We start from the raw sequence: 27,373 nt of genomic DNA on the forward strand, positions 1-27,373 counted from the left end.
GGGGCGTGGTTTGGGGCTTGGTTTAGAGGGGAGAAGCATTCCATACATATACATATATATATATATATATATATATATATATATATATATATATATATATATATATATATATATATATATATATATATATACATCCTGAAAATATGAAAACAAAACTGTGTTTAGATAATTGATACTTCAAACTTGCATAAATAAATCTTAAGGAATATAACATAACTTGACTTCTGAGAGCTTCAAAATTAAATTAATTGTTGATAAACAAGCAATTATTTTAATAATTAAATATGGTCATTTGAAATGAATTACTATGATCATTTAAAATTAATTATTTTAAACATGGTTATTTTAATGTATAATTATATGGCTGGATGTAATAAGGAGTCAGAAAAAATACAAATAAAAATACAATTAATTTTGATGTTTTTAGAAAAATATAGTAAAAATGTATTTATTTTTTAAAATATTTTTTTATTAATAATTATATTTATTTGTAGGTAAGAAAAACATAATAATACAATTTATCTCTAGTCTGGATGATTTAGTTCTTGTCACCCTGTTGTCCTCCCGTCGTGAAAAAAGGCTGTCCTCACTCAGGTCCGCATGGAGCTGGAGGGGGCGTGGCCTCCAGCTCCGGCTGAAAATCGGGAGATTTTCGGGAGAATATTTGTCCCGGGAGGTTTTCGGGAAAGGCGCTGAATTTCGGGAGTCTCCCGGAAAATTCGGGAGGGTTGGCAACTATGATATAGATATATATATATATATATATATATATGTATATATATATGTATGCGAAAATTCGGGAGGGTTGGCAACTATGATATAGATATATATATATATATATATATATATATATATATATATGTATGTATATATGTATGCGCTCTACTACGGTATTGAGCACTATTTTTTGGATAACCTTATTAAGACATATATATATATATATATATATATATATATATATATATATATATATATATATATATATATATATATATATATATATATATTCACTGCTCTTGACCATTTTTATGTAATATAGTAAGTCCTGTGTTTTGCAAAAAGTGTTGATATCAGCATCTTCATATTGGATTGTTACTAGGAAATGTCAGTATCGTCCAAAGCTGATGGCTGATACTGCCCTCTGATGAGTTGCAAGTGCAAGAGAGAGAGAGAGAGAGAGAGAGAGAGAGAGAGAGAGAGAGAGAGAGAGAGAGAGAGAGAGAGAGAGAGAGAGAGAGAGAGAGAGAGAGAGAGAGAGTGGGAGGGCAGTGAGTATCAGAGGGAGGAGAGAGAGGCAGCCTGAGGGCAGACCAAAGCACGTCAGTGAGGAAAACAGACAGTGGGAAAGAGCTCTCTTCCCACTCGGAAAAACAAGATTTGTCTGCTGTGCTTTGCGCTGCAGCAGACTTCAGTTCAGTGTGAGACTTTTTCCCGCAGATACTGAACTCCTACTTACTTTCTTACTTACTTACTCCAGCACAGTTTTCTCCAGTTGGACACAACTGATGGGTAAGAAGCTCTTGTTGTTGTTGTTGTGTATGGGACTGTGATCTAATACTTGTATGTGTTTGTGTCAATGTAAGACTACTATAAACACCATGCATCATTATGTTGGTGAGTAGCATATAGTTAAATGTGTGTGTGCGCGTGTGTGTGTGTGTGTGTGTGTGTGTGTGTGTGTGCGTGTGTGTGTGTGTGCAGCCCTGAGTTGAGACAGTGTTTATTGAATGGCACTGATGTACAGCATTTCACTGAATGGAACAGATGGCTGAGGTTGCATCTGTCCCTCCCTGAAGCTTATTGTGTTTGCGCAGTGTAAGGCCCCAACTTTTTATTTATTAATAAGTCCGAAAAAAAAATGTCTCTTTGTTTTGCCTCATATTGAGGAAGCTTTATTTTTTTCCCCAGTGTTTAGTACTTTCAGCTCTTCAATTAACACGGTGCTTTTCCATTATTTTTTTGTCATGCCCCCATAGTTTTCTTTACCCCCCCCCCCAATTGAAATAGGATTGATAACCTAATTTTTATTATTATTTATTATTTGCTAAGTATGAAAATGAGCCGAAATTTTTGAATGAAAGAAACTGCTGTTCTAAATGTGTCCACTAGATGTCACCATAGCAATTATTTGTATCCTTGTAGATGATGCTACATATGTAGAATAAAAATAGTACATCAGTCGAGGAAAATGAGCAAACTACATAAATAACATCCTGTGATTTGATTTTAATATTATTTTTTATTTATATAGATTGAAAATGAACACCAATGAGTCGACTGATGAACATTATCACATCATTTATTCAGAAAGTATAAATAACGACAAATAAAGATAACTGCAACATGTAAGTGTAAAAAAAACCAAAAAAAAACAATATGATTTGTACATTTTCCGAATGTGCTTGTTCGATTTTTAAACAAAGAAAACAATCTGAAGTTGTCTTTTTTTGTGTCATGTCTGTGTAATCATGTTTTGTTTTAGTCATGTTTTGTTTAGTTATTGGACTCTTTAGTGTCTGGCTTTTCACTCCCTTGTCTTGTTTCCATGATTAACCATTAGTTTCACCTGTTTCACGTTTGGACTCATTGTGCACTCTTGTTTGTCACCATAGCAACCCATTAGTTTTCACCTGTCACGTCACGCACCTGTTTCACGTTTTGAGTCACGCACCTGTTTTCGTTGTAGTATTTAAGTTCATTGTTTTCAGTTTGTCTTTCTGGTGACATCCCGCATTCATACCCCTGTCACACTCTGTCTACCTCTGCGCACTTCATGCCTTGTCCAAGTAAGTTTTTTCTATTAATGCCACAGTTAGTGTTTTTGTTTAATTGTTCACAGTTTTTTGCCCACGTGCAAGTCTTTTTGTTTCGTTAGTGAAGTTTGTACTTCCGCCTTGAGCGCGCTTTTTGTTCCTTTGAGTGTTATAAATAAATATGTATTTACCTTCACGCCATGACCAGTCCAGCTTTACTTGCATCTCGGGAAAACAAACACACCATAGTCCACGTCTTGAGATTTTGTAAGTTATCGTGCCAGTCCGTCCCACTTGGGAGTAGATTTTTCTCCATGTGGCCCTCGATCTAAAATGAGTTTGACACCTGTGGTATACAACTTTAAATGATATCTTTATTATATCTGCTGATAAATTCAATCAGTGCTGCCACCCAGCTGGAGGCTTGTGTATCGTTCAAGAATGAAGAAAAAGACGCTAATACTCAGGCCCCTTTGTCACCTCACCGAGCCCCCAAGTGGGGGCCCGCCCGGGGGCCAACCCCACTTTTTGAGAAGCACTGACTCAAACCAAGACAGCACAGTTTTTAAGTTCAATGTGCACAATTGACTCTTCTAGTTGCTCAGACAGTAATGTGTTTACCGTATTTTACGGACTATAAGTCGCAGTTTTTTTCATAGTTTGGCCGGGCTCCAGTGCGACTTATATATGTTTTTTTCCTTCTTTATTATGCATTTTCGGCAGGTGCGACTTATACTCCGGTGCGACTTATACTCCGAAAAATACGGTATATACATTTAGATTAGGATATGTTATTTCTTAATGGGTAAAGACATTAATGTCTCTTGTTGTCATGTTAGCATTCAAGCAAGCGAGCTGGCGCCAGTCTGTACATGAGTTCATCAAAATGTGCAGTGGTCAATCAATTTTTCGATGGTTTAGTTCAGGGGTCTTTAGTGCCGCCCTAGTGGCTCCCTGGAGCATTTTTAAAAAAGGATTGAAAATGGAAAAAGATGTGGGAAAAATATTTTTTTTTGTTTTGGTATTTTTTTTTGTTTGAGGACATACATGACACAAACCTTCCCAATTGTTAGAAAGCCCACTGTTTAATAGGTTTGTGTGTATGTTTCACTGATGAGAGTATTTGGTGAACATCGTTTTGTCCTACTAATTTCGGCGGTTCTTGAACTTACCATAGTGTGGACTGTGACGCAACAGTTTGTTTACATGTAAAAATCCTCCACTCCTTCTTTGTCTCATTTTGTCCACCAAAAGTTTTATACTGTGCGCGCTTTCAAAAAGGTGCGCTTTGTTGATGTTATTGACGTGTGTGGAGTGCCAATTGGTCAGTGCATGACTGCAAGCTAATCAATGCTAACATGCTATTTAGGCTAGCTGTATGTACATATTGCATCATTACTCGTTTGTAGGTATATTTAAGCTCATTTAATATCCTTTACTTTCATCCTCTTTGTATATAATTTAGTTTTGCATGTCTCATGGCACATTTCAGATAGTTGATTGTGTGCCATGTTGTTCCAAACATTACCTAACGTGCCAAAGATTGTAATAAATCTATTAAAAGAAGACTTGGACACACACATCTATACATTTGACCATTAAATTCCAGTAATTTCCAGGAGTTATCTCACCTTCTGAGTAGCGTCTGATTTACTAATGGTTTCTAATGTTGTAAAAATGTGTAGAATACATATTACATTTCAACATTTCTGTCAACGAAGATTTGCTTCAGCCTGCGACACATAGTTATTTTGATAGTAGGCTTTTATAGCTAATATAGACACTTACATCATGTGTTGCCTTCATTATAAGACTTATATACGGCTTTTATTTTTTTGCATCTTCAGACAGATGTTGTATTTTTGGTCCAATATGGCTCTTTCAACATTTTGGGTTAGTTTCAAAAGGGTATTACTAACCATCAGGAGTTTTACTGTAGTTATCATTGTTAGAATAGAATGGAAAATATTGCTTTATTGTCATCAAACACGAGAGTGTAACCTGCGTAGTTCAGCCCCGGCGTGAGAGACAAGGGTGCTAAATACTGAGCTAAAAGCCCAGGCTATCAAACCGGAAAAATAGAGGTGACCACTCTGTGAGGTGCAGTTGAAATGTACAGAACACCCTAGTCACGTTTAGGGCTGCACTTATCGATTAATTCAGTAATCGGTGTAATCTATCGATTAAGTTTGTTTGATTTAGTATTCAAATACAACACAGTTTATAACCTCAATATGGGAAAATAGTTGAAATAAACAACAGTTATTCTGATGATAATTTTTCTTTCTTCTAATAAATGCACAACACTTTATAAATTGCACTTTTAACATGTATTATTTATGTATGAAAAATGATTTAAATAGAAACAAAAGAAAATAAATAGGCTGAAACCAGCTAATAGATAATAAATGAACAACCAAAGTAATCAAAAAAGCTAAATAGTCATAAAATAAAAATGTTTACCTTTTTTCTCAAAATTTGACATTTAATAACATTTGTTGAATTATATAAATAATAGAAAAACAGATTGTGCAAATTTAATATATACTTTACATGTTCTAATCTAAATGGAGTGACAAAGGCCCCTTTATTAAAGGGGAACTCTAACCCAACGGAGCCAATGAGAGGTCCTCTATTCCGCCCATAAAACCCAACAAATAAACATCCAAAAACAATATTAACCAAGTATTAGTGATATTGTTATTATAAACGCTAACACAGACCAACTATTCATAGCGGCGATGTGATCACCAGTAGATGCTGCTATGTTTACATCATCGAGTGGTCTGCTGCTTCCTCGCTTCCCTGCTCCTTGGAGGTTTATTCTAGACCATAAACCATGCCTCTCGCCTGGATAGAAGAAGGCTGAGGACGATTGTGACAAGTCGGTACACTTTGACATCCCATTTAGATGGCGAGAATGACACATAAAGATGCTTGGCTCCAGCTCCCTGGTCTTCGCAAAAATTACGAGTAATTGTAATCTAAACGGGAATAGCAGACCTTGTACAGTAAGTGATGTTTTGTTATTTTTGTTGGCTCTCATAAAGTCTGTAGTGAGTAATAATCAATGATGTTGTTAAAAAGAAAGCAAAGGTGATGCATTTTTGAAATTAATTAGAGATGTCCAATAACATCGGGCTGCCGATATTTTCGGCCGATAAATATTTTAAAATGTAATATCGGAAATTATCGGTATCGGTTTCAAAAAGTAAAATTCATGACTTTTTAAAACACCGCTGTACGGAGTGGTACACGGACGTAGGGAGAAGTACAGAGCGCCAATAAACCTTAAAGGCACGGCATACTTGGTCAACAGCCATACAGGTCACGCTGAGGGTGGCCGTATAAACAACTTAAAAACTGTTACAAATATGCGCCACACTGTGAACCCACACCAAACAAGAATGATAAACACATTTCGGGAGAACATCCGCACCGTAACACAACATAAACACAACAGAACAAATACCCAGAACCCCTTAACAGCATTAACTCTTCCGGGACGCTACAATAAACACCTCCCGCTACCACCTACCCCCCCTCAACCCAGCCCACCTCAACCTCCTCATGCTCTCTCAGGGAGAGCATGTCCCAAATTCCAAGCTGCTGTTTTGAGGCATGTTCAAAAAAATAATGAACTTTGTGACTTCAATAATAAATATGGCATTTTTTTCCATAACTTGAGTTGATTTATTTTGGAATACATTGTTACATTGTTTAATGCATCCAGCGGGGCATCACAAAATTGGGCATAATAATGTGTTAATTCCACAACTTTGTATATCGGTATCGGTTGATATCGGAATTGGTAATTAAGAGTTGGACAATATCGTAATATCGGATATCAGCAAAAAAGACATTCTCGAACATCTCTAAAATTAATGAATTAAAATGATCAAAATATTTAAATATTAAATGTTATTATAAATGTGCCTGTTACTATAGTATAAATATACTTACATCATGTATATAAAACCTTAATGGAGGTGTTTAGATGCTTTGTTAAAGGTTATATAGGCAGAATAGAGCGACTGACATAAGCTTCATTGTAAGCAGACTTTTGATCGCAAAACCTCTTCTTTTGTTTTCTTTGGGCCCTTGGCTCTCTTTCACTCTCCTTTTGGAGCCATCTTTCTGGTCAACTTGATCGTTGCGGCCTTAAACAAAGCGCCGACATTAGCCCTACTGTTAGAGTTATGGTTAGCATTGTGTTTTTACTTTCCAAAAAGGAATACATTTGTCAGTGGTGAACACTGACAAAGACACGATTACAAGCTAAAGAATGAATGTCATATTAGAGCCAAAGATCAGTTAAAAATAGTTTATTTCTAATGACAACATAGGTACGTCCAAATGTATCTCTCGTTGTGTTTTGGAAAAAAGGAAAAAGAACAAACTCAAATGGGGCATGCCTTCTCTGGTGATGTTTGTTGCCATTGTGTTTGTTTTCATGTCGACAGTAGTATTGTCCGTTTTGTCCTCTTGTGCAACCGCCTCCTCCCCCGTTGGCGCCGCACCGTGCCTTCGCTCCGTGCTCACTCGCATGGCGACATCCTTGTAAGCTGGGCTAATTACCTCACAGGTGACTACACGCTGCTGCCCACACCCGGGTTTGTTTACTGCAAACACACTTCTCAGGATGCTTATTGCAAGAGCTACTATAGCCGTGTGTCATGGCATGACGGCATTGCGATTGCTCCTCTCGTGACACGTTTAAAAACTAATGAAAAATACATTTACAGTCGTGGTCAAAAGTTTACATACACTTGTAAAGAACATAATATCATGGCTATCTTGAGTTTCCAATAATTTCTATAACTATAATTATTTTTTTGTGATAGAGTGATTGGAGCACATACTTGTTGGTCACAAAAAAACATTCATGAAGTTTGGTTCTTTTATTAATTTATTATGGGTCTACTGAAAATGTGACCAAATCTGCTGGGTCAAAAGTATACATACAGCAATGTTAATTTTTGGTTACATGTCCCTTGGCAAGTTTCACTGGAATAAGGCACTTTTGGTAGCCATCCACAAGCTTCTGGTTGCATTTTTGACCACTCCTCGTGACAAAATTGGTGCAGTTCAGCTAAATGACATGAACTTGTTTCTTCAGCATTGTCCACACGTTTAAGTCAGGACTTTGGGAAGGCCATTCTAAAACCTTAATTCTAGCATTCCTTTACCACTTTTGACGTGTGTTTGGGGTCATTGTCCTGCTGGAACACCCAACTGCGTCCAAGACCCAACCTCCGGGCTGATGATTTTAGGTTATCCTGAAGAGTTTGGAGGTAAACCTCCTTTTTCATTATCCCATTTACTCTCTGTAAAGCACCAGTTCCATTGGCTGCGAAACAGGCCCAGGGCATAATACTACCACCACCATGCTTGACGGTAGGAATGGTGTTCCTGGGATTAAAAGCCTCACTTTTTCTCCTCCAAACATATCGCTGGGTGTTGTGGCCAAACAGCTCAATTTTTGTTTCATCTGACATCACATAAGATCTTCTGGAGGAAAGTTATGTTGTTAGATGAAACAAAAAATAATAATGACTATGTTTACCTTGGCTTCGCCACTTGGGTCATAATTTATGCGCTTAAGAAACGTATCTATGACTTTAGCTCCAGACTGTGTGAGACAAGTGGTGGACTACAGTGTCATGATCCATTGCCCGGATCATGTTTTATTTTAGTTTGACTCCCTTCTGTTCTGTTTTCAGCACCCCTGGATTTGTGTTTTAGTTGCCATGGGTATTGATTAGGGCAGCACGGTGGAGGAGGGGTTAGTGCGTCTGCCTCACAATACGAAGGTACTGGGTTCAATCCTGCGCTCTGGATCTTTCTGTGTGGAGTTTGCATGTTCCCCCCGTGACTGCGTGGGTTCCCTCCGGGTACTCCGGCTTCCTCCCACCTCCAAAGACATGCACCTGGGGATAGGTTGATTGGCAACACTAAATTGTGTGAATGTGAGTGTGAATGTTGTCTGTCTATCTGTGCTGGCCCTGCGATGAGGTGGCGAATTGTCCAGGGTGTACCCCGCCTTCCGCCCGATTGTAGCTGAGATAGGCTCCAGCGCCCCTCGCGACCCCTTAAAGGAAAAGCGGTAGAAAATGGATGGATGGATGGGTACTGATTATTTTCACCTGCCTCTGATTAGTGTTCGGGACGCTCACCTAATGAGAGAGCTATTTATTTCAGCTTTTCACCACACTCAGTCTGGCTGTCTTGTTTGCGCTATGCAATAAGTTACGTGGGTATACTATTTGATTCCTGAATCAATGTTAAGTCTTTCTGTTGGCTTTTTCCTTAGCTTCCAATGCAATTGGCACACTTTTCTTGTGTTTGTTTGCATTTTCCTGTATTTTTGGATTTTGACTGATTTATGGTAAATATATCATTCTCTTACCTGCACATTGCCTCCGGAGTTCCGTCTGCATCCTGGGAAAGCGATCCGCTTAATAACATGTGAGCCCGACGTGACACACAGCTGAGAAAAAGATGGGCCCCCGGCCCAAGGGTTAAGAAGCATTGCTCAACAATACCAATTTTTGGTACTTTTGTGTGTCCATGTGTTAATAAATGTTAATTGTTTGATGATAAAATCAGATTTAAAAAAATGTAACATTCAACACTGAGTATTGCTGTCCAGTTGTTAAATTGCCATTTTTATTATGCTTCTAGGTCTCACATGCGAGAGTAGATTTTGCATGATTTTTATCGTATTTACTGTACCCTATTTTGTAACGTTTATTTTCGGGGCTTTTTTCAACCAAAACAAAAGGATAACACTTTTTTTTTTTTTGCCTGCACATTCACAAAATGTTGGTATACTTAACTCGCACTTGCTCTCCACTCTGCTCTGAACCACCTGGAGCAGCAGCAGAGCTACGTCCGGATGCTCTCTGTGGACTATAGCTCTGCCTTCAATACAATAATCCCGGACAGACTCTGCAATAAACTGGACACTCTTGGCCTCCCCCCTCTCACAAACGCCTGGATAAGGGACTTCCTAACGGACCGACCCCAGAATGTGAGACTTGGCCCGCACCTCTCATCCTCCCGCACGCTGAGCATCGGCTCCCCACAGGGCTGTGTGCTGAGCCCCCTCCTCTACTGCCTTTACACCCATGACTGCAGTCCGGCCCACAGTGACAACCTTACCGTCAAGTTCGCCGACGATACCACAGTGGTCGGGCTCATCTCCAGGGGTGACGAGGCTGCCTACAGAGAGGAGGTCCTGAAGCTGACGGCCTGGTCTTCGGAGAACAACCACGCTCTCAACACCAGCAAGACCAGAGAGATCATCGTCGACTTCAGGAGGAGCAGCACCGACCCTGCCTCCCTCTACATCAACGGCGAGCGTGTAGAGAGGGTCCACACCTTCAGGTACCTTGGAGTCCACATCTCTAATGACTTCTCCTGGACAGTCAACACCACATCAATCATCAAGAAGGCTCAGCAGCGGCTACACTTCCTTAGAGTCCTCGGGAAGTACAACCTGAAGCCTGACCTGCTGCTGACCTTCTACCGCTCGTCCATCGAGAGCCTGCTGACCTACTGTATTACGGTATGGTACGGCAGCTGCACTGCAGCAGACAGGGAGAGGCTGCAAAGAGTGGTCAAGACGGCTCAGAAGATCATCGGCCGCCCTCTCCCCTCTCTGACGGACATCTACACCTCCCGCTGCCTCAACAGAGCCAGTGCCATCATCAAGGACAGCACCCACCCTGGCTCTGACCTGTTCCACCTGCTGCCCTCTGGGAAGCGCTACAGGTGCATTAAAACCAAAACAAACAGGCTAAAGAACAGCTTCTTCCCCAGGGCCATAACCATCCTGAACGGACTGCCCCATTGTCCCTCATAACTGCCTTCTCTTCGGTGCAATAACCCATTCCACCAACCACCCTGTTTTTGTTTTGTTTTTTCATGTATATATTCACTTCACACCATATTCATTGCACTTCTACATTTTTTATATTTCTATATATTTGCACATTGTTTTTCTAGCATGCACACATCGCACTGTATGGAATGGCCTCAATCTCGTTACCTTGCGTAATGACAATAAAGCTGATTCTGATTCTGATTTTATATGAAAAAAATCAACAACAAAAAAGAGTGTTCATCTGTATTGTAAATTACAGTCTGTATTTCTTTGTAGTTTGGGGTTTTTAATCACTATTAGAGCTAATTTTTGTCATGACAGGTCAGACTTACAGTAGGAAAATAATTCATATGGCCTCATTCCTGGGTGAGAGGAAGGGTGGCGGGGGGTTAATCCTTTTGCAATTCAGTCTGCTGAAAATGATGGAAAGGGCCACTCTTTATAGCAACGGACACTGTGGTCAAAGTTGGACACACAATTTAAGATATTCAACACTCTACTCTAGTGCACCCTCACAATTCGTCACATTTTATGAATACCCTTCTTACTGTAGTATATTATTTCACTGTGTTTTCTCTGCTCTTTCCACTTCCTGTATGCATCCTATGCCATGTCACCGCCTGCCTGGAGCGCTGATTAACACACCTGTCTCTGTTTGGTGATTAGGAGACTCACCTATGCATTTTCACCTGTGGTTGACTGCTCGCCCCACGCTGGAGCTGTTTGTTTAACGATACTCTGATTGGCACCTATAAACATACCTTCTGCTTGCACACTGCCTGCCTTCTCTGCATCCCGGGATCATGCCTACAACTGCAACCATAGACAACTGTGAGATCATTGACAAAAATAAATGATGTTGTGTTTTACTTATATGACTTGCAACATTTAAATTGTACTCTAATTACCAAGCAGATCTCGTTGGACTACTTGTCATTACAGTAATTTGACATTAAATAGAGACACAATTTAAGGGTTCTACAAATACTGAAATTTGTATTCAATATTAATTGTATTCAATAAAACCAGTGAAGTTGGCACGTTGTGTTATTCGTAAATAAAAACAGAATGCAATGATTTGCAAATCCTTTTCAACTTATGTTCAAATGAATAGACTGCAAAGACAAGATATTTAATGTTCGAATGAGAAACTAATTTTTTTTTTGCAAATAATCATTAACTTAGAATTTAATGGCTGCAACACATTGCAAAAAAGTTGGCACTGTGTTACATGGCCTTTCCTTTTAACAACACTCAGTAAACGTTTGGGAACTGAGGAGACCAATTTTTGAATCTTTTCAGGTTGAATTCTTTCCCATTCTTGCTTGATGTACAGCTTAAGTTGTTCAACAGTCCGGGGGTCTCTGTTGTTGTATTTTAGGCTTCCTATTGCGCCACACATTTTCAATGGGAGACAAGTCTGGACTACAGGCAGGCCAGTCTAGTACCCGCATTCTTTTACTATGAAGTCACGCTGTTGTAACACGTGGCTTGGCATTGTCTTGCTGAAATAAGCAGGGGCGTCCATGATAACGTTGCTTGGATGGCAACATATGTTGCTCCAAAACCTATATGTACTTTTCAGCATTAATGGTGCCTTCACAGATGTGTAAGTTACCCATGCCTTGGGTAACTTACACCCCCATATCATCACAGATGCTGGCTTTTCAACTTTGCGCCTATAACAGTCCGGATGGTTCTTTTCCTCTTTGGTCTGGAGGGCACGATGTCCACATTTTCCAAAAACAATTTGAAATGTTGACTCGTCAGACTACAGAACACTTTTCCACTTTGCATCAGTCCATCTTAGATGAGCTCGGAAACCACCAGCTGGCCAAATGTAAAATTACACACAGCTGCATCTTAACCACAAAATGTGATTGAATTGTTGCGTCTGTTATGGCTCTTGGAAATGACAGTGAATTGCAAAAAAAAAATGTTTGAGCGAATGGTTTTGCTAGTTAAATGAACACATGTATAATACAAATATTAGGGCTGAGAATCTTTGGGCACACTTTGATTCGAATCAGAATCGATTCTCGATTCAAAATCCATACCGTTGATTACCATTGGGTGCCAGTTCTGATCTAAGCCTAAGGATTATGTGTTGAATAAATAATAACCTGTGCGAGTAACACATGCTTTCATATCATTTGACAAAGTTGTAAACTGTAAGTAGGTTAGATATCATTATTGAATAAGATTAAATGTTGGGCCCCGAGGTCAAAAAGGTGAAGGACCCCTGGACTATAGATTATGTTTATATTATCGTTCATGTCATTTTTGTCAGTTTCTCATCTGCTCTGTTAAAGTTAAAGTTAAAGTACCACTGAGTGTGGTGAAATTACCCTCTGCATTTGACCCATCCCCTTGTTCCACCCCCTGGGAGCTGAGGGGAGCAGTGAGCAGCAGCGGTGGCCACGCTCAGGAATCATTTTGGTGATTTAACCCCCAATTCCAACCCTTGATGCTGAGTGCCAAGCAGGGAGGTAATGGGTCCCATTTTTATAGTCTTTGGTATAAAGACTCACGACCTACCGATCTCACTCTAACCACAAGGCCACTGAGCAGGTAGGGTTTTTTTTGCGTGCGGAAGAGGAATTGCATTTGAATTAAATAACGTGTCTTTATTCTGATACTGTGCACGTCCAACACTTCATCTATAAACTTAGAAAATGTTGGATTTTCACCAGTGTAGTGAATTAGCTTTGCATAAAAGGACTCTGGGATTTTTTTTTGGGTCTGAAAATAGCCTAAATTGTCGGTTTCCTGTCATGGATCCACAAATGTTCTGTCGGGTTGAGGTCAGGGTTTGGGATAAGGCTATTTCATGAGTTTCATTATTGCCTGATTCATCAAATCCAAACTGATGTTTGGAATTAGTGTAGTGTTGCAACACCGGATTGTGTCCAAGTGTCAGCCCTCCAGCTGCTACATTGTGAAGAATTAGGAGGTTTGTCCTCCTACTTTATGATGACATCCACTTTTTGCAGTGTGCCAGTACCAGTGGAAACAAAAGAGCCCCAGAGAACGATGCTACCAGCGTGTTTGACGGTTGCTACAGTGTTCTTAGGTTTCTTGTCATTGTGGCCATATTTCAGTTGAGCTTGAAGGTTTAAACTTCAGAGGCACAGAGGTTTTTTTGGAAGTGTGGTGACTGGTGACTAATCCAAATAACTTGTACAATTGTTTCAGACGATAAACTTGAAATTTACAAACCCCCGTTTCCATATGAGTTGGGAAATTGTGTTAGATGTAAATATAAACGGAATACAATGATTTGCAAATCATTTTCAACCCATATTCAGTTGAATATGCTACAAAGACAATATATTTGATGTTCAAACTGATAAACATTTTTTTTTTTGCAAATAATCATTAACTTTAGAATTTGATGCCAGCAACACGTGACAAAGAAGTTGGGAAAGGTGGCAATAAATACTGATAAAGTTGAGGAATGCTCATCAAACACTTATTTGGAACATCCCACAGGTGTGCAGGCTAATTGGGAACAGGTGGGTGCCATGATTGGGTATAAAAGTAGATTCCATGAAATGCTCAGTCATTCACAAACAAGGATGGGGCGAGGGTCACCACTTTGTCAACAAATGCGTGATTAAATTGTTGAACAGTTTAAGAAAAACCTTTCTCAACCAGCTATTGCCAGGAATTTAGGGATTTCACCATCTACGGTCCGTAATATCATCAAAGGGTTCAGAGAATCTGGAGAAATCACTCCACGTAAGCAGCTAAGCCCGTGACCTTCGATCCCTCAGGCTGTACTGCATCAACAAGTAACATCCGTGTGTAAAGGATATCACCACATGGGCTCAGGAACACTTCAGAAACCCACTGTCAGTAACTACAGTTGGTCGCTACATCTGTAAGTGCAAGTTAAAACTCTCAGAATCAGAATCAGCTTTATTGTCATTACGCAAGGTAACGAGATTGAGGCCATTCCATACAGTGCGATGTGTGCATGCTAGAAAAACAATGTGCAAATATATAAAAATTTAAAAAATGTAGAAGTGCAATGAATATGGTGTGAAATAATATATAATGAAATATATACATGAAGAAACAAAACAAAAACAGGGTGGTTGGTGGAATGGGTTATTGCACCGAAGAGAAGGCAGTTATGAGGGACAATGGGGCAGTCCGTTCAGGATGGTTATGGCCCTGGGGAAGAAGCTGTTCTTTAGCCTGTTTGTTTTGGTTTTAATGCACCTGTAGCGCTTCCCAGAGGGCAGCAGGTGGAACAGGTCAGAGCCAGGGTGGGTGCTGTCCTTGATGATGGCACTGGCTCTGTTGAGGCAGCGGGAGGTGTAGATGTCCGTCAGAGAGGGGAGAGGGCGGCCGATGATCTTCTGAGCCGTCTTGACCACTCTTTGCAGCCTCTCCCTGTCTGCTGCAGTGCAGCTGCCGTACCATACCGTAATACAGTAGGTCAGCAGGCTCTCGATGGACGAGCGGTAGAAGGTCAGCAGCAGGTCAGGCTTCAGGTTGTACTTCCCGAGGACTCTAAGGAAGTGTAGCCGCTGCTGAGCCTTCTTGATGATTGATGTGGTGTTGACTGTCCAGGAGAAGTCATTAGAGATGTGGACTCCAAGGTACCTGAAGGTGTGGACCCTCTCTACACGCTCGCCGTTGATGTAGAGGGGGGCAGGGTCGGTGCTGCTCCTCCTGAAGTCGACGATGATCTCTCTGGTCTTGCTGGTGTTGAGAGCGAGGTTGTTCTCCGAAGACCAGGCCGTCAGCTTCAGGACCTCCTCTCTGTAGGCAGCCTCGTCACCCCTGGAGATGAGCCCGACCACTGTGGTATCGTCGGCAAACTTGACGGTAAGGTTGTCACTGTGGGCCGGACTGCAGTCATGGGTGTAAAGGCAGTAGAGGAGGGGGCTCAGCACACAGCCCTGTGGGGAGCCGATGCTCAGCGTGCGGGAGGATGAGAGGTGCGGGCCAAGTCTCACATTCTGGGGTCGGTCCGTTAGGAAGTCCCTTATCCAGGCGTTTGTGAGAGGGGGGAGGCCAAGAGTGTCCAGTTTATTGCAGAGTCTGTCCGGGATTATTGTATTGAAGGCAGAGCTATAGTCCACAGAGAGCATCCGGACGTAGCTCTGCTGCTGTTCCAGGTGGTTCAGAGCAGAGTGGAGAGCAACAGCGATGGCGTCCTCTGTGGACCTGTTCGCCCGGTATGCGAACTGGTGGGGGTCGAAGTCTGGAGGGATATGGTCCTTGATGTGCTGGAGAACAAGTCGCTCGAAGCACTTCATGATTACCGGAGTGAGGGCCACTGGTCGGTAATCATTCAGGCTGGTGATGGGAGACTTCTTCGGCACCGGGATTATTGTAGATGACTTCAGGCAGGATGGGATGACTGCCTGAGCCAGGGAGAGGTTGAAGATCCTGGTGAGGGGGGGAGCGAGCTGGTGGGCGCAGGTCCTGAGCACCTTTCCAGGTACTCCGTCTGGTCCGGTAGCCTTCCTGGGGTTCACAGCCAGGAGCACTCGTCTGACACTGTGCTCCTGTACAGTGAGTGGAGTGGCGCCGGAGCCCGGTGGGGGCGGGGGCAGGGCTGGAGCAGATGAGTGTCGCTGGGGGGTTTCGAAACGGGCAAAGAAACAGTTAAGCTCCTCTGCCAGTGTCGCACTCTGATCCGCAGTTGTCATATTGCAGCCTCTGAAGTTCGTGATGTCATGAATGCCCCGCCACACCTCCCGTGAGTTTTTGCTGGACAGATGGGACTCTATGCACCTCCTGTGGTCCGCCTTTGCTTTTTTAATCCCTCTCTTCAGGTCGGCTCTAGCAACACTGTACAGTGCCCTGTCCCCTGACCTGAAGGCTGCGTCGCGGGCCCTGAGGAGTGTGCGGACCTGGCTGGTCATCCAGGGTTTCTTGTTGGGGTAAACCCGGATGGTTTTTTCCACAGTCACATTCCCGATGCAGAACTTTATGTAGTCCAGCACCGTTCCTGTGGCTGTCCCCAGCTCCTGTTGTTGGAAGAGGTCCCAGACTGTGTGTTGGAAGCAGTCCTGAAGTTTGGGGAGTGCATCGTCAGGCCAGGTCATAACAGTCTTTGTGATAGGCCTGGCCTGGCGTCTGATGGGGGTGTAGGTAGGAGAGAGCAGGAGGGAAAGATGGTCTGACTGTCCAAGCTGGGGGAGGGGTGTAGCTCTGTACGCGTGCTTTATGTTGGTATACACGTGGTCCAGGGTGTTCTTGCCCCTTGTAGAACACTTCACGTGCTGGTAGAACTTAGGGAGTACAGTCTTCAGATTGGCCTTATTAAAATCCCCTGCTATGATATGAACACCGTCGGGGTGGGCCCGCTGCTGTTCGTTGACGGTGTTCAGCAGAAGAGAGAGCGCTGTGTTTACTTTGGCGTCCGGTGGAATATACACAGCCGTGATGATAACAACAGACAGCTCTCTCGGGAGAAAAAAAGGCCGACATCTAACAGACATGTACTCCACGTCCGGGCAACAGTGCTGTTCAGTGATTGTCCCGTTGTTGCACCAGTTCTCATGCACGTAGATACAGAGCCCCCCTCCTCTGCTCTTACCGGAGTCCTTAGTTCTGTCCCGGCGGAGCAGAGTGCGTCCGGCTAGCTGCATGCTAGCATCGGGTATTTCCGGGTGAAGCCAGGTTTCGGTGATAATCATAGCACAACAGTCCCGAACATAGCGGTTTCCAGCAAGTTGTAACTCCAGGTCGTCCATCTTCTGTACAAGGGATCTGGCATTAGAGAGGAACAGGCTCGGTAGAGGTGGCTTGTGGGGTTGTTTCCTAAGCCTGAGCAAGACGCCGGACCTGCGGCCACGCTTCTGCTTCCTCTCCCTCCTCCGTCTGCGCCGTCTCCCAGACCCGACAACAAACCACGGAGAGCCCTGTGCTCTCGCTATGTCATCTGGGATGTTGTGCTCGTGGTGAAAGTCGCTCGAAACAGATATCTGGTGCGAGTTACCGATATCCAAGAGTGACTGGCGGGTGTACCGGGTGTTTGCAGTACAGGTGGTGCACAAAAGGAAAAAAAAAAAACATGAAGAAAGAGCACTGAAATGGAGAGCCGTAAGCCGCTGCGTCTGTGCGCGCCACCATCTTGGAAAAAAAAAAAAAGGCGAAAGGCGAAAACCGTTTATCAACAACACCCAGAAACGCCGTCGGCTTCGCTGGGCCTGAGCTCATCTAAGATGGACTGATACAAAGTGGAAAAGTGTTCTGTGGTCTGACGAGTCCACATTTCAAATTGTTTTTGGAAACTGTGGACGTCGTGTCCTCCGGACCAAAGAGGAAAAGAACCATCCGGATTGTTATAGGCGCAAAGTTGAAAAGCCAGCATCTGTGATGGTATGGGGGTGTATTAGTGCCCAAGACATGGGTAACTTGCACATCAGTGAAGGCGCCATTAATGCTGAAATGTACATACAGGTTTTGGATCAACATATGTTGCCATCCAAGCAACGTTACCATGGACGCCCCTGCTTATTTCAGCAAGACAGTGCCAAGCCACGTGTTACATCAACGTGGCTTCATAGTAAAAGAGTGCGGGTACTAGACTGCCATTGAAAATGTGTGGCGCATTATGAAGCCTAAAATACCACAACGGAGACCCCCAGACTGTTGAACAACTTAAGCTGTACATCAAGCAAGAATGGGAAATAATTCCACCTGAGAAGCTTAAAAAATGTGTCTCCTCAGTTCTCAAACGTTTACTGGGTGTTGTTAAAAGGAAAGGCCTTGTAACACAGTGGTGAACATGCCCTTTCCCAACTACTTTGGCACGTGTTACAGCCATGAAATTCAAAGTTAATTATTATTTGCAAAAAAAAAAAAAAATCAAATTTATTTGTGCGTGTATGTATGTACAAAACCCAAAACCAGCGGAGTTGGCACGTTATGTAATTTGTAAATAAAAACAGAATACAATGATATGTTTTATCATCACAAAATCTTTTGCCTTTTTGTATTGTTTATAAACCCAGGAAGTTTGTCCCTGGACACAGCAGAACTTTATACTTGATAATTATTAATACCAACATGTGTAGTATCACCCAAAATTATGTAAGATATCAAACAACCATGATTATTACATTTTAAAATATAGAATATGTTAAAACAGAAAGTGTGCAGGTATTAACAGTAAATGAACAAGTAGATTAATAATCCATTATAATTTTTATAAATTTATATAATTTATGGTTTTAATTGGTTTTACCCTTTAAAATCGTTTTTAATCATATTTATTTTTATATTGTTTTTATATTGGTTTTATATTTATTTATTTTTTGTTTTTATTCAGTCATTGGTGGAGCTCAGGATAATGTTTGAATATTGTTTTTCAATATTGTTGTGCAGCACTTTGGAAACATTTCTGTGGCTTAAATGTGCTATATAAATAAAGTGGATTGGATTGGATCGGAGAATAAAAAATGACATATAATGTTACTGCAAACGTCAGCAGCCAAATTAGGAGCCTTTGTAACCCGTTTGCTTACTTCCTACTAAAAGAGAAGTTGTCAAGCATGTTCACTATGTTATTTATTGACAAAAGTAATCTTTAATTGCACTAAGCAACGCATGTTTAATGTATCACAACATTTTCTGTTAAAATGAAGCCAAAAATACATTTTGTTATGGTCCCCTTTATTTTGAAAAGTTTCGGAAAATATCGCGACACATTTTGGGATACATTCATCATGTCAAACCAAATGTAGTTTATAAAAACATTTCACCCCTAAGATATTTAGATTCCTCCTCTTTGAACCAATCAAATACAGTTTTTAAATAATAATTTTAATTGAATTATGTTTTTTCTTCATCCAATCGATTTTACAGAATCACCTCATTAACTGATATGCACACACTTCTAAGAGTATTCAATTTGCCTCTCAAATTCTATTTTCCATCTTTGTTTTTGGCATTTTTGGGGATATTTGTGAGCTTAAACTGCTACTTGTACAGTTTTGAATTTTACCACATTTAACATTTTGCATTATTTGTGATTTCATAAAGTGTACATTTGTGTGTTCCTGATAGCCAACATTGTATGTAAATATCAGTGACGTGCGGTGAGGTTGATGGCTGGTGAGGCACTGACTTCATCACAGTCAGATTTACAAACATATGAACCCTAAAGAGTATCTTATTCACCATTTGATTGGCAGCAGTTAACGGGTTATGTTTAAAAGCTCATACCAGCATTCTTCCCTGCTTGGCACTCAGCATCAAGGGTTGGAATTGGGGGTTAAATCACCAAAAATTATTCCCGGGCGCGGCGCCGCTGCTGCCCACTGCTCCCCTCACCTCCCAGGGGGTGAACAAGGGGATGGGTCAAATGCAGACGACAAATTTCATTACACCTAGTGTGTGTGTGACAATCATTGGTACTTTAACTTAACTTTAACTTTACACATACAAACTGTAGCACACAAAAAAGCACATTTAATAAAAAAACGTTATTATGGTCTTACCTTTACTTATAAATGAAGTCCACAACTAAAGCCCTCACTTAAACTTTCCACATGCAAGATTGAATCTATTTCAAAAAGTGTAACCGAGGGTTTATAAATGTCGCCTATACTGTATGAAACTACAAAATAACAAACACGGAGGCTCCAGTTTACACGAGGACCACTTTATTTACCTTCTTTCAAAAACTTCCGCTCCACTCAAAAGTGTCATCACTTCCGCTCTTAGCGCCTTCAAAATAAGAGCTCAAGGCATATACTGTATAACAGCGCATAACAGGAACTTAACATCACAAAGAGGAAAGCCCATAAAAATAGGTTACAAAAGTTATTTAATAAGAAGCCAAAAAGTGCAAAAACAATAATGTTTGTGTTGGAGGAGTTGTGAATTAGGTACACCTGCAGTCTGCAGGTGTACCTAATGTTGTGGCCCTGCAGTCATTCACAACTCCTCCAACACGAACATTATTGTTTTTGCACTTTTTGGCTTCTTATGAAATAACTTTTTTAAATAGATTCAATCTTGCACGTGGAAAGTTTAAGTGTGGGCTTTAGTTGATATAACACTCCCGTCAGGGGTTGCCGGGCATTCTAGGGTGGGGGTGCAGGAGGCGAGCCTCAGCCAGTGCGTCTTTTGCAGCCGTTATGATCGCTCAGCACAAGAAATACTTTACACACATACAGTTGTTGACAAAATACACTGTACATTATATACATTATATAACTATGGAAATGTATAATATAATTCATATAGCAATACGGTCTCACTGCACAGCAGGCCTGCAGTTAACCGAGTCATTGCGCAATCCATGGTGAGGCACAACGCAGTGACGTGCCTCAACTGGCTGCTGTTCACCGCACCGTGTCTTCTCAGTATTTGAACGGCAAATGTGAAAATTCAACGATTTTGAATTAAAATAATCTAAAACTGGTGAAGTTAAATGGAAAATAACTTTATAGTATAATCACTGGATACATATAACAATTTAATTTTTTTTTTTTCTTTTTGCATTTTTTTTCTTTCCATGATGGCAGGTGAGGCCCTGCCTCACCTGCCTCTAGTGACTGCACGTCACTGTGTTATGTGCATAACTTTTTTAAGGTGCTCTTATATGTTTTTTCCCCCCAAACTCGCAGTTAAGATATGACAATAGTAGAGTACAATTAGGAATATACAAGAGTTTACAGTTCAGGATATGTTATGCTTTACCGAAGATTCCAATACTTTTTGCTATTTTACCACAGAGAACCATTCAAATATATCACCAGTCCGTGTGTGTGGAGTTTCACTGTGTGCAGCACAAGAATGAGTTTGACAGTAAGCACTAAAAGAGTTAAGACTCATTCGGAGAAGATGTAGACTTAAGCCTGTTAACCAAAACACGGGTCGCTGTGGAAAGTCCCAAAGGTTTATAGATGTGCCACTTCTGTCTGGATTTGCCTTTTGATTACTGTTCTAATTACTGAGCCAAGCAAACCCAGCAGGCACAAGACATTGATACAACGTTGATTATGTCTGTGGAGGGGGGGGCGTGGCCTGCGGGCCTGCCGCGGAACGGGGTGTGCCAGGACCGGCCTCGAAGACAGCGACAGGTGCGTAGATGGCCCAGGTGGGCCTTGTTATCTAATCGCCTGTTGCCTTTATTAGCAGCAGCCGGAATGAGACACGTAGTTGGAGTTGGAGGTGCTGCTGTGCGGACGCAGGAGAGAAAGACATTTTGCGGGAAAGCAAAAGCCTCTGCACATTAATGAAAATAAAACAGTGTTATACCCTGAAATCCGGGCTCTCCTGGCAGTGTGTGGTGGTCCGAAGAACCCACTAAAGGGCAACCTCTACATTTGGCGCCCAATGTGGGACTCAAACCCACGAGCCTGAGATTAAGAGTCTCGTGCTCTACCGACTGAGCTAACCGGGGCATTTATGAACATTCTTGCGGAGGTATCGGCGGCCAGTAGCCAACAGCTGGAGGTGGTCCAGCAGCAAGTAGGCCAGCAGGGCCAGATGATGAGAGCGCTGGCAGACCGGATCGGAGCGGCACCGCCAACATCAGCAGTCGTCTCCAAGAGGACCCCCATGCCTTCATAGACATTTTTGGAGCCACAACAGAGGCATGTGCGTGGCCGAAAGAGGAGAGGGGAGTGCGACTCTCGCCGCTGCTGGCGGGGGAGGCTCAGCGAGCGGCGCTTAGCCTACCGGCGGCCTCCCGCGTGCACTTCCCGGACCTGAGGAGGGCGGTGCTGGACCGGACCGGTTGCACCGCCGAGGACCACCACACACTGCCAGGAGAGCCCGGACACTGTTTTATTTTCATAAATGTGCAGAGGCTTTAGCTTTCCCGCAAAATGTCTTTCTCTCTTGCGTCCGCTCAGTAGCACCTCCAACTCCAACTACGTGTCTCATGCCGGCTGCTGCTATTAAAGGCGACAGGCGATTAGATAACAAGGCTCGCCTGGGCCATCTACGCACCTGTCGCTGTCTTCGAGGCCGGTCCTGGCACACTCCGTTCCGCAGCAGGCCCGCAGGCCACTCCCCCCTCCACAATGTCCTTTAAAACTGACTTTGAAACAACGTTGCAAAATAGTTGTGTTTGTAAATTGAGACAACGTTGGTGTCTAACGTTGGATCCACGTTGTTGGTTGGGAAACGACCCAATTTCAATGGTCAAATCAACGACACAACCCGACATTGAATAAGCATCGTCAAAAAAATACAAACCCCGTTTCCGTATGAGTTGGGAAATTGTGTTAGATGTAAATATAAACGGAATACAATGATTTGCAAATCATTTTCAACCCATATTCAGTTGAATATGCTACAAAGACAACATATTTGATGTTCAAACTGATAAACATTTTTTTTGCAAATAATCATTAACTTTAGAATTTGATGCCAGCAACACGTGACAAAGAAGTTGGGAAAGGTGGCAATAAATACTGATAAAGTTGAGGAATGCTCATCAAACACTTATTTGGAACATCCCAAAGGTGAACAGGCAAATTGGGAACAGGTGGGTGCCATGATTGGGTATAAAAGTAGATTCCATGAATTGCTCAGTCATTCACAAACAAGGAGGGTCGAGGGTCACCACTTTGTCAACAAATGCTGAGCAAATTGTTGAACAGTTTAAGAAAAACTTTTGTCAACCAGCTATTGCAAGGAATTTAGGAATTTTACCATCTACGGTCCGTAATATCATCAAAAAGTTCAGAGAATCTGGAGAAATCACTGCACGTAAGCACCTTCGATCCCTCTGGCTGTACTGCATCAACAAGCGACATCAGTGTGTAAAGGATATCACCACATGGGCTAAGGAACACTTCAGAAACCCACTGTCACTAAATACAGTTCGGATTGTTATGGGCGCAAAGTTGAGGGTGTATTAGTGCCCAAGACATGGGTAACTTACACATCTGTGAAGGTGCCATTAATCCAGAAAGGTACATACAGGTTTTGGAGCAACATATGTTGCCATCCAAGCAACGTTACCATGGACGCCCCTGCTTATTTCAGCAAGACAATGCCAAGCCACGTGTTACATCAACGTGGCTTCATAGTAAAAGAGTGCGGGTACTAGACTGGCCTGCCTGTAGTCCAGACCTGTCTCCCATTGAAAATGTGTGGCGCATTATGAAGCCTAAAATACCACAACGGAGACCCCCGGACTGTTGAACAACTTAAGTTGTACATCAAGCAAGAATAGGAAAGAATTCCACTTTCAAAGCTTCAACAGTTAGTTTCCTCAGTTCCCAAACGTTTGAGTGTTGTTAAAAGGAAAGGCCATGTAACACAGTGGTGAACATGCCCTTTCGGTTTGAATCCACAACCTACCGATCTCAGGGCGGACACTCTAACCACTAGGCCACTGAGTAGGTAGTGTAAGTATAGGTAAGTATAACCCATTTACCACTTACCAGATTGCGAATCAAACCACGCTCCACCCACTTCAAAAGTATCATTTGTTTATTGAAAATGCACACTGCTTAAATGTATACCAAAATTCATCATGCCCCATCTTTATGTTTATTTTTCCTATCTTGTGCACAGTCTGATTATAAAACCAAGATGCAAACCCTAGAAATCCAGACCTCACCCTTGCTCAATTAAACACAAGCCTTATTCCTATGAAAAATGAAAACAATAATTACCCCTGGTATTAACATCTCAAACACACCCTGATAGCACAAACAGACTGATGCACCAGCATGTCTGGTCCTGCCACACCCTTTCTTCTCTCCTCGCCGTCCTGTTGATGGGTGTCAAGTTTCCTCCCTCCCTGAAATACTGTGCGGTACCAACAATGCCATTGGCTAACCCTGCAAGTAACTGCAACTCAGTTTGCACCTCATTGGTCACTCGAGTGCCAAAGACATCCATGATAGGCCGTAGGTGCTTGCCAATGGTTTGGAGGTATTGATGCCTGGCAGCAGGCATGGCACGGGGCAAAGTGGTTCCCTGTGGATCAGGATCAGGATGAGGATTTGATCTCAATGTTCAGATATCAAGCACAGATGCAGAATTCATGGTGGCATATAAAGTAGAAGATTGAGTCTTTTTCTCTCAAGTCGACAAGGGAATGATTTATTTTTGCTTGAAATAAAATATGTAATTGTGTTTAGTTGTAAAAAAAAAACATTTGTACTTAAATCTAATTTCATATTATCAGCATTGCCAATGTTTTTTTTTTGTTGATTCCATGTTGAACGTTGTGTGCTGTATATTAAGTTTAATTGTGGTTTGTGTGAAAGCTGCTGGGTTAAACTGTTGTTGGATGAGTACTGATTGAAACAGTGTCTAAATTGTATGTTTTCATATTTGAATCATGTATATTATTAATCCTGGTTCTAAAAAAATATATATGTGTATACACTGTATGTATATATATATATATATATATATATATATATATATATATATATATATATATATATATATATATATTAGGGATGTCCGATAATGGCTTTTTGCCGATATCCGATATTCCGATATTGTCCAACTCTTTAACTACCGATACCAATATCAACCGATACCGATATCAACAGATATATGCAGCCGTGGAATTAACACATTATTATGCCTAATTTGGACAACCAGGTATGGTGAAGATAAGGTACTTTTTAAAAAAATTAATAAAATAAGATAAAAAAATCAAAAACATTTTCTTGAATAAAAAATGAAAGTAAAACTATATAAAAACAGTTACATAGAAACTAGTAATTAATGAAAATGAGTAAAATTAACTGTTAAAGGTTAGTACTATTAGTGGACCAGCAGCACGCAAAATCATGTGTGCTTACGGACTGTATCCCTTGCAGACTGTATTGATATATATTGATATATAATGTAGGAACCAGAATATTAATAACAGAAAGAAACAACCCTTTTGTGTGAATGAGTGTGAATGAGTGTAAATGGGGGAGGGAGGTTTTTTGGGTTGGTGCACTAATTGTAAGTGTATCTTGTGTTTTTTATGTTGATTTAATAAAAAAAACACAAAAAAAACCCGATACCGATAATAAAAAAAACAATACCGATAATTCCCAATATTACATTTTAACACATTTATCGGCCGATAATATCGGCAGGCCGATATTATCGGACATCCCTAATATATATATATATATATATATATATATACATATTTAATTATTGGCTTTATTTAAACAGAACATCTTGTGATACATTAAACATTAAACATACAATCAAATACGAATGTTGGTATTAAATAAGATTGACCACAAGACCTGACCACAGAACTTTCCCCCAGAAGGTCTTCTCTTTGTCCATGTGATGTCAGATGAAACAAGAATTGAGCTGTTTGGCCACAATACCCAGCAATTTGTTTGGAGGAGAAAAGGTGAGGCCTTTAAATCCCAGGAACATCATTCCTACCTGTCAAGGATGGTGGTGGTAGTATTATGCTTTGGGCCTGTTTTCGCTGCCAATGGAACTGGTGCTTTACAGAGAGTAAACGAGACAATGAAAAAGGAGAGTTACCTCCAAATTCTTCAGGACAACCTAAAATCATCAGCCCGGAGGTTGGGTCTTGGGCGCAGTTGTGTGTTCCAACAGGACAATGACCCCAAACACACGTCAAAAGTGGTAAAGGAATGGCTAAATCCGGCTAGAATTAAGGTTTTAGAATGGCCTTCCCAAAGTCCTGACTTAAACGCGTGGACAATGCTGAAGAAACAAGTCCATGTCAGAAAACCATCAAATTTAGCTGAACTGCACCAATTGTGTTAAGAGGAGTGGTCAAAAACTCAACCAGACGCTTGCCAGAAGCTTGTGGATGGCTCCCAAAAGCGCTTTATTGCAGTGAAACTTGCCAAGGGACATGCAACTAAATATTAACATTGCTGTATGTATACTTTTGACCCAGCAGATTTGGTCACATTTTCAGTAAACCCATAACAAATTCATAAAAGAACCAAACTTCATGAATGTTTTTTGTGACAAACAAGTATGTGCTCCAATCACTCTATCACACACAAATAAGAGTTGTAGAAATTATTGGAAACTCAAGACAGCCATGACATTATGTTCTTTACAAGTGTATGCAAACTTTTGACCATGACTGTATATATATATATATATATATATATATATATATATATATATATATATATATATATATATACATGTGTGTGTGTGTGTATCTCTCTCTTGCAGTCAGTCGGATTCGACAAGGACTGTTCCATTTCATGAATGTGCTTTGGTGCATGTAAATGACCTCCAGCCTGTCTCTTGCCATTGTCTGCCATTGATGGCTATTGATGTCAAGGGCCTTCATGTTCCTCGCAACCACATCTTTGAAGTGGAGGCGTGGTCTCCCCTGATTCCTGCTCCCTTAGTATTATTCCTGCTCCCCTGGGAGTATAGCAGTTGGTGTGGTTGTCGGTCTTGGTTCATATGGATGGACATGACCCAGCCAGCGTAAGTGTTTCTCACTGAGGATGTCAGACATCTATGGAAGCCCAGTACGACTCAGAATCTCATTGTTGGTGACTCTGTCCATCATGAAGTATCTCAGATGTCTCGTCATGTATGCGTGGAGCTTTTTGACTTGTCTGCGATAGACAGTCCAGGTTTCGGCAACGCACAGTAGCATTGACAGCACAATCCACACCTTGCACTTAGGCAAATGTTGACATGTTTGTTTTTCCATAATCGATCACGGAGCCTGCCAAAAGCATCCCTCGCATTTCCCATCCTTCACTGAATGTCATTCTCCATAAGACCAGTGTCTGAGACAATGTTTCCTAGG

At 41.4% G+C, this 27,373-nt stretch overlaps 1 protein-coding gene across 2 annotated transcripts in view; it reads left to right on the forward strand.

Moving 5' to 3' along the window:
* The first annotated feature begins 1,327 nt into the window (after positions 1-1,327).
* Positions 1,328-27,373, forward strand: part of hdac4 (histone deacetylase 4) — a 193,446-nt gene continuing 167,400 nt past the window's right edge. For both annotated transcript variants that reach the window (XM_061926531.1, XM_061926532.1), the window contains exon 1: positions 1,328-1,509. In XM_061926531.1, coding sequence (XP_061782515.1) covers positions 1,506-1,509 — 4 coding nt within the window. In that variant the 5' untranslated portion in view covers positions 1,328-1,505. The remainder of the gene's footprint in view (positions 1,510-27,373) is intronic.

This window comes from Nerophis lumbriciformis, linkage group LG31 (genome assembly GCF_033978685.3).
Source record: "Nerophis lumbriciformis linkage group LG31, RoL_Nlum_v2.1, whole genome shotgun sequence".
NCBI classification, from domain to species: Eukaryota; Metazoa; Chordata; class Actinopteri; order Syngnathiformes; family Syngnathidae; genus Nerophis; species Nerophis lumbriciformis.